This window comes from Pecten maximus, chromosome 4, assembly GCF_902652985.1.
Source record: "Pecten maximus chromosome 4, xPecMax1.1, whole genome shotgun sequence".
Lineage (NCBI taxonomy): Eukaryota > Metazoa > Mollusca > Bivalvia > Pectinida > Pectinidae > Pecten > Pecten maximus.
In genome coordinates this window covers 10,568,221-10,581,920 of record NC_047018.1, presented here as the reverse complement: position 1 = coordinate 10,581,920, position 13,700 = coordinate 10,568,221, and the positions used below count along the sequence as shown (strand labels likewise).

At 33.1% G+C, this 13,700-nt stretch overlaps 1 protein-coding gene across 10 annotated transcripts in view; it reads right to left on the bottom strand.

Annotated features, from left to right (window-relative positions):
- The window catches only part of LOC117325206, a 75,276-nt gene that overhangs the window by 18,725 nt on the left and 42,851 nt on the right, over window positions 1-13,700 (bottom strand). For 8 of the 10 annotated variants that reach the window (XM_033881290.1, XM_033881292.1, XM_033881283.1 and 5 more), the window contains exons 2-5: window positions 6,435-6,580; window positions 4,572-4,689; window positions 2,826-2,846; window positions 675-701 (exon numbers count right to left, since the gene is read on the bottom strand). In XM_033881290.1, coding sequence (XP_033737181.1) covers window positions 675-701; window positions 2,826-2,846; window positions 4,572-4,689; window positions 6,435-6,580 — 312 coding nt within the window. The remainder of the gene's footprint in view (window positions 1-674; window positions 702-2,825; window positions 2,847-4,571; window positions 4,690-6,434; window positions 6,581-13,700) is intronic. The other 2 variants (XM_033881287.1, XM_033881289.1) reach the window with 2 other exon arrangements.

Here is a 13,700-nt window from a genome sequence, read left to right as displayed (position 1 = left end):
CATTTAGAATTATGAATTAACTTATATATATCATTTAAAGTTTTGTTTGATGTTAATTGAGTAATTAGACATCATATTGCACCTGAATACGGCAACTTGCGAATGTGTGACTTGACAAAGATAAATCCAAGTATTATTTATGATAAATAGATATACAATTTCAAGCAATTAAACATCAAAATAACTTTTTATTTCTTACTAAATGCTTCATAATTACTTAAGTATTAAATCATAATCCTGCACTGTTGAAGGAAATAACGATTACAAATCTCCCATTACATTCATGACATCCATGTGCGTATACAGTGGATTTATTCACATGTTAATTTTTGAAAAAAGGGTGCACTATGCACGCATGTTTACTATAGTTCTGATTGGTCTAGCAGTCTACTGAATAAAGCAATATCTTCACACATAGACATCAAAAGTTATAGATAATCTCTAATGTCTGCCTCAGTGAATAATCAGTATAGTGTATTAGTTTGATCAAAATGGTAGAATATCGATGTGTAGAAAAAAACCTAATGAAATATGCTTTTTTTTTTTTTTTTTTTTGTATAAGTGCCCAAGAAAAAATGTGCAAAACTACAATGGGAGACAACTCTTCTAATTCTGTGATGTGCAGTTTTTGTTTTGTAGCAGTGCAACATGAATTCAACGTTTATAGTACTTACCCAAACCTGATTATTGGGGAGAGGTTCCTTACAGTAACGTAAAAAAAAGCCAAATTAATTCCTGACATTTTCACCATAGGTATACTTAAGTTTACTTTAACATGTTACTTCTTTATTGAATTTTATCCTTACTATTGTATATACCATAACTACCCTGTCCTAGAATTCAATCCTAACCTTTGTATATACCATAACTAGCCTGTCCTAGAATTTAATCCTAACCTTTGTATATACCATAACTACCCTGTCCTAGAATTCAATCCTAACCTTTGTATATACCATAACTACCCTGTCCTAGAATTTAATCCTAACCTTTGTATATACCATAACTACCCTGTCCTAGAATTTAATCCTAACCTTTGTATATACCATAACTACCCTGTCCTAGAATTTAATTCTTTTTACTAATTTCATTCATGCTTGATGCACCTTTTCTAAAACACTTTCCACATAGTTAATCTTCATTTGTTCAATTCATTATGCTATATAATGTCTTCTGGTTAGATACACTGAACATTAATGGGAATGTTTTATCTTTGTTTTTAAAGCAGGCCTATTTTTCATGTTTTACATGTTATAGAAAATGTTCTGATGACAATTCTTATACACATCTTTGCTATTTGTAAGTAATTATTATGAATTGTTTAATCCATGTCCGTTAAAGTTACGTAACAAATATATCACATTATTGTACTATCTATGATAAACAAGATGGTCACCAAAAGAGAAACAAAACACTTCAGTTTAACTTACTGTACTGACTTCAAAGGAGGAATTTAAAATTTACACTTGACTCGATTTTGTTTTGTTTTTGTTCTTACCAGAATATATTGCTCAGGTGTCTTCCATTAAATAATTTATAACTTTGAAGTACAATTTTTTTTTAAGTATTTAGAGAAATATTGTACATCGAAAGAAAATAGATAAAACATTATTTTGATGTTAATTTATGAAAATGAAGTACAAAATAGTTAGTTTTTGAGTGTTTTGAAAAACATAACAGTGAAATATTCTTAAAATACCTGACAACATTGAGAAAAGGTTAAAAAAAATGAGAACATTGAGAAAAGGTTAAAAAAGATACATGACAACTTTGAGGAAAGGTGAGAATAATACCCGACAACATTGAGGAAACGAAGGTTAACAGGTTAAATTTGGGGACTTGATAAATAAGATTTGATAGATAAGATTGAGTCTGTTAACATGACAATTTTTCTTTTAGTTCAAAGTTTAAACAGTGTGACACATTCTTCTTAAAATAATTACTGCCCTCATATTTAACAAAATAACTGTATAGACCATCAAAAATAATTCTACACCAGAATTTATTGAGTAGGAGCAAAAGGAAGATGTGGGGAATTCTGTTTGTTAAAAATAAGTGTTAAAAATCTAAATATCTTTCTAAAATAGGGCAAAGTACTCTTTGGAGAATTTGTTGTTATATTTATTTGATCAACACATGAGAGTTAAGCACAAGCGACAAGAACTGACATCTATTAAGGCCTGGACACACAAGCAATGCATTTACACAATTCTAGTGTAAACTGGTGATTCACCACTTTTAGCCACTTAAAATTGTCACACATTTCCAAAAGTCTACTTGCAACCTGTACATGTACATATTCACTTACTGTCTGGCAAATTCCAAATTTTCAGCAGGTAAAAAAAACACAAAATTTAAAATGAAACAACACCTTGTCTGATTTACAATGCATGCAGGTGATAAGGACAGGTAAATAAAGGGAGATAGGGGTTAATCAATAAGGAACAGTAAAGGGACAGACAAGGGACAGACAGGCACCAAAAATGAAAACAAAAAACCCTTTCACTGTTATAGCCATCAACACTTGATTTTCTACATACAGCAAACAACATTACAATTAGAACTGAATTTCTAAAATTAACTGATATTTTTTAAGAGACATTATAACCCAACAGTAGGGAGACATTGTTTATTATGTATATAAGTTATTATGTTACCATTATCTTGTTTTTGAGAAATGAAATAAGCTGGCTTAAAAGGTCATCTAATGTTATGGACCATTTGATTCTCTGTTTGGTTCTCTAAAGACTATAGAACACAGTGAAAGGGTTGATTGGATGCAGTCTACATGAAGGGTCATGTCTCTGGCCAATCAGCCAACAGCCTACCTGGTCATAGTCATCTTTAGGCTGTGGATATATAAAGGAGTCAGCATAAACATCAAACACTCAGTGTTCCTCTTACCCATACACAGGAAGCTGGTACTACACTTTCCAAATTATTGAAAGTGAAATCATCCATGTATAAGAGTTTCATTTTACATGTAAACATATAATGCTAAACCACTTTAGCAATATTTGTAGAATTCCCATTTTGAGTAATCAGTTGACTCAATTTTTAATTCTCCTTAATACATTATCTTGAAAACTGGGTTTTTACCCATTTTGCAAGGTTGTAGTAATTGAGCAATGTTTTTGAAGACAATACAATTGTGTTTTCCTCAAGCTAGATCCAGTGAAATAGTTTAGCAGTGTTAAATATTCTTGCCATTCACTCCTTTGATCTGATAAAAACAATATTACAAAAGATTATGTAATTTGTATTTTTTTTTTAATTGTCTTTGTCTTCAGACTGTAAATCAATTCAAAGAAAATACACTTCCAATGATGGCTTTATCAAAATAAACAAATGTACATTAATGTATATGCCATGGTGACTGTCTGTTTAGTTAAAGCAGCTTATGAACTTGACTGCACTGTTACATGTGTTACACAATTTTACATAGCTTGTTACTGGGAATGAACTGTGTTACCGATGGTTGATGTGGAGGTCACTTCAGATTACGAAAGGTACAGATGAAAGTGACCCAGTTGATTTTAAATGAAATCATAATTAATATACATCAATAACTGTGCTTTTATACAGGCAATTACATCTTGTACCAAGGTAGACAACTGCAGTATTACCTTGTACCAAGGTAGACAACTGCAGTGTTACCTTGTACCAAGGTAGACAACTGCAGTGTTACCTTGTACCAAGGTTGACAACTGCAGTACTGTTACCCTGTACCAAGATTAGACAACTGCAGTATTACCTTGTACCAAGGTAGACAACTGCAGTGTTACCTTGTACCAAGGTAGACAACTGCAGTGTTACCCTGTACCAAGGTAGACAACTGCAGCATTACCCTGTACCAAGATTAGACAACTTCAGTGTTACCTTGTACCAAGGTAGACAACTGCAGTGTTACCTTGTACCAAGGTAGACAACGGCAGTGTTACCTTGTACCAAGGTAGACAACGGCAGTGTTACCCTTGTACCAAGGTAGACAACGGCAGTGTTACCTTGTACCAAGGTAGACAACGGCAGTGTTACCTTGTACCAAGGTAGACAGCTGCAGTATTACCTTGAACCAAGGTAGACAACTGCAGCATTACCTTGTACCAAGATTAGACAACTTCAGTGTTACCTTGTACCAAGGTAGACAACTGCAGTGTTACCCTGTACCATGGTAGACAACTGCAGTGTTACCCTGTACCATGGTAGACAACAACAGTTACATCTTTTATCAAAAATTTTCATGGAATGCATAGATTTTTTCTTTCAAGGAAATCTGAGAATTTCTCTTGTAACTGTCAATTAAACCACTTTTATCCAACTTTCCAGTTTTAAGATTAGCAAAACAATTATTATAAAAGAAGTAATGATCCTTATGATCTTTATAAACATTTCCATCTGGGGGCAAAAGATAACTCTGCTAATACCATGTAAATTCATGGTTTGCAAAACAGCTGAAACATATAAATTGAAGTTAAGATGAATGAAATAATCTTCTTCCATTAGAGTGGTCCAAGTTTGTTTCTGTAAAACTGGTAAACTGGATATTAGGGTTCCTGTATGCCTCATGTACTCACCTGCTGAGCACTGAAATAAGTGCGTGCGCCCCGTCGCAGAAGATCTGGGTTGACATTGTTTGGTTTGTCTGCGATGTCATTGAGCTTTGTGATGCTGAATCCCCCACTGCCATCGTATCTGTACAAAACAGCGGAGTGTATATACACATGTTGTCAGAGGGTCTGAAGGTCACAATATACAGTTCCTATGTTTCCATGGTCATCATTCTCCATATGAGGTATTGTTATCAGATGTACACAATACATGTCAACTTAACATACCTGTTAGTCCCTTATAGTTAGACTGAGACAAAATATATAGATTATCTATGGACATCACAAACCTAGAGGTGAGCTAAACCTGTAGATTATCTGTGGACATCTCAAACCTAGAGATGGGCTAAACCTGTAGATTATCTGTGGACATCTCAAACCTAGAGATGGGCTAAACCTGTAGATTATATATCATGGTTAGAGATGGGCTAAACCTGTAGATTATCTGTGGACATCTCAAACCTAGAGATGGGCTAAACCTGTAGATTATATATCATGGTTAGAGATGGGCTAAACCTGTAGATTATCTGTGGACATCTCAAACCTAGAGATGGGCTAAACTTGTAGAATATATATCATGGTTAGAGATGGGCTAAACTTGTAGATTATGTATAGACATCTCAAACCTAGAGGTGGGCTAAACTTGTAAATTATCTATGGACATCTTAAACCTAGAGATGGGCTAAACTTGTAGATTAACTATGGACATCTTAAACCTAGAGGTGGGCTAAACTTGTAGATTATCTATGGACATCTCAAACCTAGAGGTGGGCTAAACCTGTAGATTACCTATGGACATCTCAAAGCTAGAGGTGGGCTAAACTTGTAGATTATCTATGGACATCTCAAACCAAGAGGTGGACTAAACTTGTACATTATCTATAGACATCTCAAACCTAGAGGTGGGCTAAACCTGTAGATTATCTATGGACATCTCAAACCTAGAGATGGGCTAAACCTGTAGAATATATATCATGGTTAGAGATGGGCTAAACCTGTAGATATTTATAGACATCTCAAACCTAGAGATGGGCTAAACTTGTAGATTATATATCATGGTTAGAGATGGGCTAAACCTGTAGATTATCTGTGGACATCTCAAACCTAGAGGTGGGCTTAACTTTTAGATTATCTATCATGGTTATAGAAGTTGGCTAAATCTGTAGAATATCTATCATAGTTAGAGGTGGGATAAATCTGTAGATCGAATATCTATCAAAGTTACAGGTACGCAAAATCTGTAGAATGTCTAACATGGCTAGTGGTGGGCTAAATCTGTAGATTATATTTGGGCATTTCAGAGTTAAAGTGAGTATTTAATCTGTACATAGACTAGGTGACTTTTTGAGTTAAAGGTGGGCTAAATCTGTAAACAATCTATGGGTATCTTCTAACTAGAAAAGGGCTGATTCTATGGGTTATTTTAGCCTTTCGTAATTAGATGGATGTTAAATCTGTAGATAATCTATGGGTATCTCTTAACTAGAGAATGGCTGATTCTATGGGTTATTTTGGCCTTACGTAGTTAGATGGATGTTAAATCTGTAGATAATCTATGGGTATCTCTTAACTAGAGAAGGGCTGATTCTATGGGTTATTTTAGCCTTATGTATAGTTAGATGGATGTTAAATCTGTAGGTAATCTATGGGTATCTCTTAACTAGAAAATGGCTGATTCTATGGGTTATTTTGGCCTTATGTAGTTAGATGGATATTAAATCTGTAGATAATCTATGTGTACTTATCTTACTGTTACAATGAGGTAGGATCTACAGCTGTATGTCTTCATGTACCAATTAGACAACAGCTTTTACAATAACTGGTACTTACTGATTGGGAGAAAGGTGTTCCAGTACAGAAACCGCTTGTCCACCAATAATTTTGGTTCCAAGCACTGGAGTGTTATTGGTCCCGAAAGGTGCTGTGAGAGTAGTTAGATTCTCATATGTACGGAAGTCTATCCCACCCTGCTCACTCTGGAAAATACAAAACACAACCAATAAATGATAATTCAAATTCTGTTTTAATTTTCCTTTTTGGTTTTCATTCAGAAATGTTTCATATGAATTAATTGCCTGTCCTTGGGATTTACAAACTACTAAACCCTCATCTACAAACTTGTCTTGTACACCTCATCTACAAACTTGTCAAGTATGTCACCTCATCTACAAATGTGTCTAGTACACCTCATCTACAAACTTGTCTAGTACACCTCATCTACAAACTTGTCTAGTAGTCACCTCATCTATAAACTTGTCTAGTACATCTCATCTACAAACTTGTCTAGTAGGTCACCTCATCTACAAACTTGTCTAGTACATCACATCTACAAACTTGTCTAGTAGGTCACCTCATCTACAAACTTGTCTAGTAGTCACCTCATCTACAAACTTGTCTAGTACATCTCATCTACAAACTTGTCTAGTAGTCACCTCATCAACAAACTTGTCTAGTACATCTCATCTACAAACTTGTCTAGTACACCTCATCTACAAACTTGTCTAGTATGTCACCTCATCTACAAATTTGTCTAGTACGTCACCTCATCTACAAACTTGTCTAGTACACCTCATCTACAAACTTGTCTAGTACGTCACCTCATCTACAAATTTGTCTAGTACGTCACCTCATCTACAAACTTGTCTAGTACACCTCATCTACAAACTTGTCTAGTACATCTCATCTACAAACTTGTCTAGTACATCTCATCTACAAACTTGTCTAGTACATCTCATCTACAAACTTGTCTAGTACATCTCATCTACAAACTTGTCATGTACACCTCATCTACAAACTTGTCTAGTACACCTAATCTACAAACTTGTCTAGTACATCTCATATACAAACTTGTCCAGTACATCTCATCTACAAACTTGTCCAGTACATCTCATCTACAAACTTGTCTAGTACACCTCATCTACAAACTTGTCTAGTAGTCACCTCATCTACAAACTTGTCTAGTACATCTCATCTACAAATTTGTCTAGTAGTCACCTCATCTACAAACTTGTCTAGTACACCTCATCTACAAACTTGTCTAGTACATCTCATCTACAAACTTGTCTAGTAGTCACCTCATCTACAAACTTGTCTAGTACACCTCATCTACAAACTTGTCTAGTACACCTCATCTACAAACTTGTCTAGTATGTCACCTCATCTACAAACTTGTCTAGTACATCTCATCTACAAACTTGTCTAGTACATCTCATCTACAAACTTGTCTAGTACATCTCATCTACAAACTTGTCTAGTACATCTCATCTACAAACTTGTCTAGTACATCTCATCTACAAACTTGTCTAGTACATCTCATCTACAAACTTGTCTAGTACATCTCATCTACAAACTTGTTGTAATCTGGAACGTTTTCTTCAGGTTGGTAAAGTAAATATGATAGAAGTTATATGACACAACCAATATGGTGTTTTTAGAGTATGACGTTTGAAGGTGACAGTGTAGTCATGGAAACGTCACACTCTAAAATACCATATTAGTTGTGTTATATAACTTCTATCATATTGTATTAATCTGAATGCAGGAATTACTTTTCTGGAATAGAAGATTTCTGTGATAACATCATGCATACAAATAATATGAGGCATCTGAGTTCATAATACATTTAGCAATCGCTGTCAAAATAAACATTCTTTAACCCTTTATGTGTTAATTCAGAATTTTTGAAGGTTGTTGACTTCAGAGGTGTTCCCAAGGTCAAAGATGGCAGCTGTGATACAAATGAATACAGCTATGTATAGTTTTATTTCTAAATGTAACATTCTTTTAAAAATCACCTAAGTTGAATTCACCATGTTACTGTATTCTAAGTGTATGTTATGATTACTGTTTGATAGAACTTAAACATTTTCGTACTGAATTATACTACGCCCATACCCAATACATGTATGTCAATACAAAGCATGCTCGCCGATAATAGTCTGGTGAAGATAAAAAATAGAGTGTATCAGTAGCTACGATTTCTACAATAGCCTAATCATCTGTGTTTAATTTGTTTTCAAATAAAATGTGATTAAGCATGGTGACTGGTGATAGAAATAGCTTAAGTGTTTACACAGCGGATCTGGAAGGTATAAAAGGGTTCAATGTAAAGGAAACTTTGGCAAACATGACAGTTTACCAAACAGAACATTCCTAGGATGTGACTGAGTACTAGGTTTACTACGAGATTAATCATCCCTGGAACAATAGCAGGTCAACAACAACCACACACTCGAGTTTAAAGTTTATAACTCATGAAACAAGAAACATATCTCAACAGCCATGATCATTGAGAAGGATGGTTGTAATATTCTTAACATTTACATCTAATTTATTCATTATGCTTTTTCTTGGCCAAATATTCTTTATTCTTTAAACCTGGATTAAAGTCTATTTCAACAACCAGGTTGCCTCTGGCTGCATGAAACCAAAAATGTCACTTAGACCCATTTCTCCCATTTATTCCAGAATCTTTATCACCCCAAGGATTTGCACCACTAGCTGTTATAGACAGGTTATAGACAGAAGATACACGCCTTCCCTATAGATGCTTGAGAACCAAGTGTTACTTTAAATAGTTGGATACTCTAAACCAATAGAAACTCCTGTTTCATAATCTTATAAAAGACAGATGAGAGGAAAACAGTGTCTGAATATCTTATATGGTGCAACTATAATCAAAGAGATGTACCATAATTTGAACTTCAAGTTAAAATTAGGAACAAGGGGAGATAACCGAATTATTCCCCAGAATACTGTCCCTATCTACAGATACATTCTGATTGATGGGACAGTCTAGTTGATATCATATTTCCTTTTGCTTTCCAAACCAAATTATATTCATTTAGAATGATTTTTCAAAGAATTTGCATTGGCGTAAATACCTTAAAAAACACATTGCACATCCCTGATGTCCGAAGGCACACCCAGACAAAGAGGAATATAGATCTACTTGGGAGCTAGATCTGGTTCACATAAATCTCCAATGATTAGGAATTTAAACTATAGTCATGCATATACAAAATAATGCGGGTACAATGGACAAGTACAGTCAAATTCAACACAGTCTGTTGTCACTTGTTCTATAAGAGGTAACAAATATTTGTGGTGTATATATGATAATCAGTGTTGGTTCTATATACAAAAGACAATCAGACTGACAGCTGTAGTCTATATCGATACAAATCATCTTAATTACGCTGTTATCTAAGTCATACAACAATTAATATTTAACATGGATACAGAGCTGTGACAAGGAGTTGTAGCACACCAAATTGTGTCCCCATTAAGTCAATGTTGTTAGCTTAGTACAATCATCCTTATTATGTTACCATAATATAAGGTTAAAAAATAGTTTTCATAGTTTTCTTCTCAAAACTATCATATACATCATTGATGTAGAGAAGCTTGGTGAGCATATTGATGATCAATTATCCATATTTGTCGAGTTTCTTTATTTCAAAAGGATACTCCATAATTTTAGATAAAATATCACGAAAACTTATTCAATTTCCATAATTTTCAAAGTTTGATAAGTCTCTCAGAAAAAAACCACAGCTTATAGATATATATTACAATATCATAACATCACAACTGTTGTCAGTCATTTTGATTGATACCATACTTATTTATACCTACATTACTTTATTATAAGACCGTGAGTGGGGAATGGAAGACCCTCAGTAACTACAACAGGATATATAGGTGTACTTCATCCCAAGGTAACTTCACTGCTATAAAACTGTTATAGACCCTCAGTAACTACAACAGGATATATAGGTGTACTTCACTCCAAGGTAACTTCACTGCTATAAAACTGTTATGAAACTGCACATGTTGGCAAATATATAGGACATTCTCTGATTCTAAGGCAGAGCATTGATTATAGAATAATATAACTTGTAAGTATTTATACCAAACTGCAATAAAAATTGATGGACTTATCAACAGAGTATTGGGTTTTTCCATCATTTTACCTCTCCACTCCGATATTAATTTAGCTCACTGCTCCTCTTTATTCTTTACAATGTTGACTTCTGTTTACAATATACAAGTGTACTGTACAGTAGTAGTTTATATAATATACAAGTGTACTGTACAGTAGTAGTTTATACAATATACAAGTGTACTGTACAGTAGTAGTTTATATACAATATACAAGTGTACTGTACAGTAGTAGTTTATATACAATATACAAGTGTACTGTACAGTAGTAGTTTATACAATATACAAGTGTACTGTACAGTAGTAGTTTATACAATATACAAGTGTACTGTACAGTAGTAGTTTATATACAATATACAAGTGTACTGTACAGTAGTAGTTTATATACAATATACAAGTGTACTGTACAGTAGTAGTTTATATACAATATACAAGTGTACTGTACAGTAGTAGTTTATATAATATACAAGTGTACTGTACAGTAGTAGTTTATATACAATATACAAGTGTACTGTACAGTAGTAGTTTATACAATATACAAGTGTACTGTACAGTAGTAGTTTATATACAATATACAAGTGTACTGTACAGTAGTAGTTTATATACAATATACAAGTGTACTGTACAGTAGTAGTTTATATACAATATACAAGTGTACTGTACAGTAGTAGTTTATATACAATATACAAGTGTACTGTACAGTAGTAGTTTATACAATATACAAGTGTACTGTACAGTAGTAGTTTATATACAATATACAAGTGTACTGTACAGTAGTAGTTTATATACAATATACAAGTGTACTGTACAGTAGTAGTTTATACAATATACAAGTGTACTGTACAGTAGTAGTTTATATACAATATACAAGTGTACTGTACAGTAGTAGTTTATACATTATACAATATACAAGTGTACTGTACAGTAGTAGTTTATATAATATACAAGTGTACTGTACAGTAGTAGTTTATACAATATACAAGTGTACTGTACAGTAGTAGTTTATATACAATATACAAGTGTACTGTACAGTAGTAGTTTATACAATATACAAGTGTACTGTACAGTAGTAGTTTATATACAATATACAAGTGTACTGTACAGCAGTAGTTTATACAATATACAAGTGTACTGTACAGTAGTAGTTTATATACAATATACAAGTGTACTGTACAGTAGTAGTTTATATAATATACAAGTGTACTGTACAGTAGTAGTTTATACAATATACAAGTGTACTGTACAGTAGTAGTTTATATACAATATACAAGTGTACTGTACAGTAGTAGTTTATACATTATACAATATACAAGTGTACTGTACAGTAGTAGTTTATACAATATACAAGTGTACTGTACAGTAGTAGTTTATATACAATATACAAGTGTACTGTACAGTAGTAGTTTATACATTATACAATATACAAGTGTACTGTACAGTAGTAGTTTATATACAATATACAAGTGTACTGTACAGTAGTAGTTTATACAATATACAATATACAAGTGTACTGTACAGTAGTAGTTTATATACATTATACAAGTGTACTGTACAGTAGTAGTTTATATACATTATACAAGTGTACTGTACAGTAGTAGTTTATATACAATATACAAGTGTACTGTACAGTAGTAGTTTATACAATATACAAGTGTACTGTACAGTAGTAGTTTATATACAATATACAAGTGTACTGTACAGTAGTAGTTTATATACAATATACAAGTGTACTGTACAGTAGTAGTTTATATACAATATACAAGTGTACTGTACAGTAGTAGTTTATACAATATACAAGTGTACTGTACAGTAGTAGTTTATACAATATACAAGTGTACTGTACAGTAGTAGTTTATATACAATATACAAGTGTACTGTACAGTAGTAGTTTATATACAATATACAAGTGTACTGTACAGTAGTAGTTTATATAATATACAAGTGTACTGTACAGTAGTATAGTTTAAATTATATAACATTCAAAAACTACAAATGACTGGAAATTGTGATGTTTATCTTTCCATCTTCAGTATTATAAAGGTATACTGTTTGTCCTGATAAGGTGAAGGACACAGTGTGACATATACCTGTATTACACCTGTGTTACACCTGTATATATGTAGTGCTGGTCCTGTCTGGTACCATGTGTGTTGGCACCACTGGTTATCAGAGGCACCCTTATCTACAGATCATGTGTACAATGGGCTACAGGACTTACATAAAGAACAGGAGGGGGTATCAACTGTACAGGGATAAGACAATAAAGACACAAAAGGAACATTCTTCAGAAATTTTATAGATTGAGGACTGAAAGTATTTCAAAATCCTAATAGATATACTGCAGATTTCTATTTCAATCAAAGTCAGACTCCACAAACAGTATTACTCCTACAGTACACTCTGTGATACCTATATATAGTATCTCATATATAACTAGTCAGCTCTTGTTGAATGCAAAAGAATATCAATAAAAAATTCCCATAGTAAAATTGGATGATTTTTTAGCACTACAATCACTATACCAATATATATCACAATTACTATACAGGTAAAGGTTATACACAATTACTATAAACAGGTAAAGGTTATATACAATTACTATACACAGGTAAATATTACACACAATTACTATACACAGGTAAAGGTAACACACAATTACTATACACAGGTAAAGGTTATATACAATTACTATACACAGGTAAATGTTACACACAATTACTATACACAGGTAAAGGTTACACACAATTACTATACACAGGTAAAGGTAACACACAATTACTATACACAGGTAAAGGTAACACACAATTACTATACACAGGTAAATGTTACACACAATTACTATACACAGGTAAAGGTTATACACAATTACTATACACAGGTAAAGGTTACACACAATTACTATACAGGTAAATGTTACACACAATTACTATACACAGGTAAATGTTACACACAATTACTATACACAGGTAAAGGTTATATACAATTACTATACACAGGTAAATGTTACACACAATTACTATACACAGGTAAAGGTTACACACAATTACTATACACAGGTAAATGTTACACACAATTACTATACACAGGTAAAGGTTACACACAATTACTATACACAGGTAAAGGTTACACACAATTACTATACACAGGTAAACA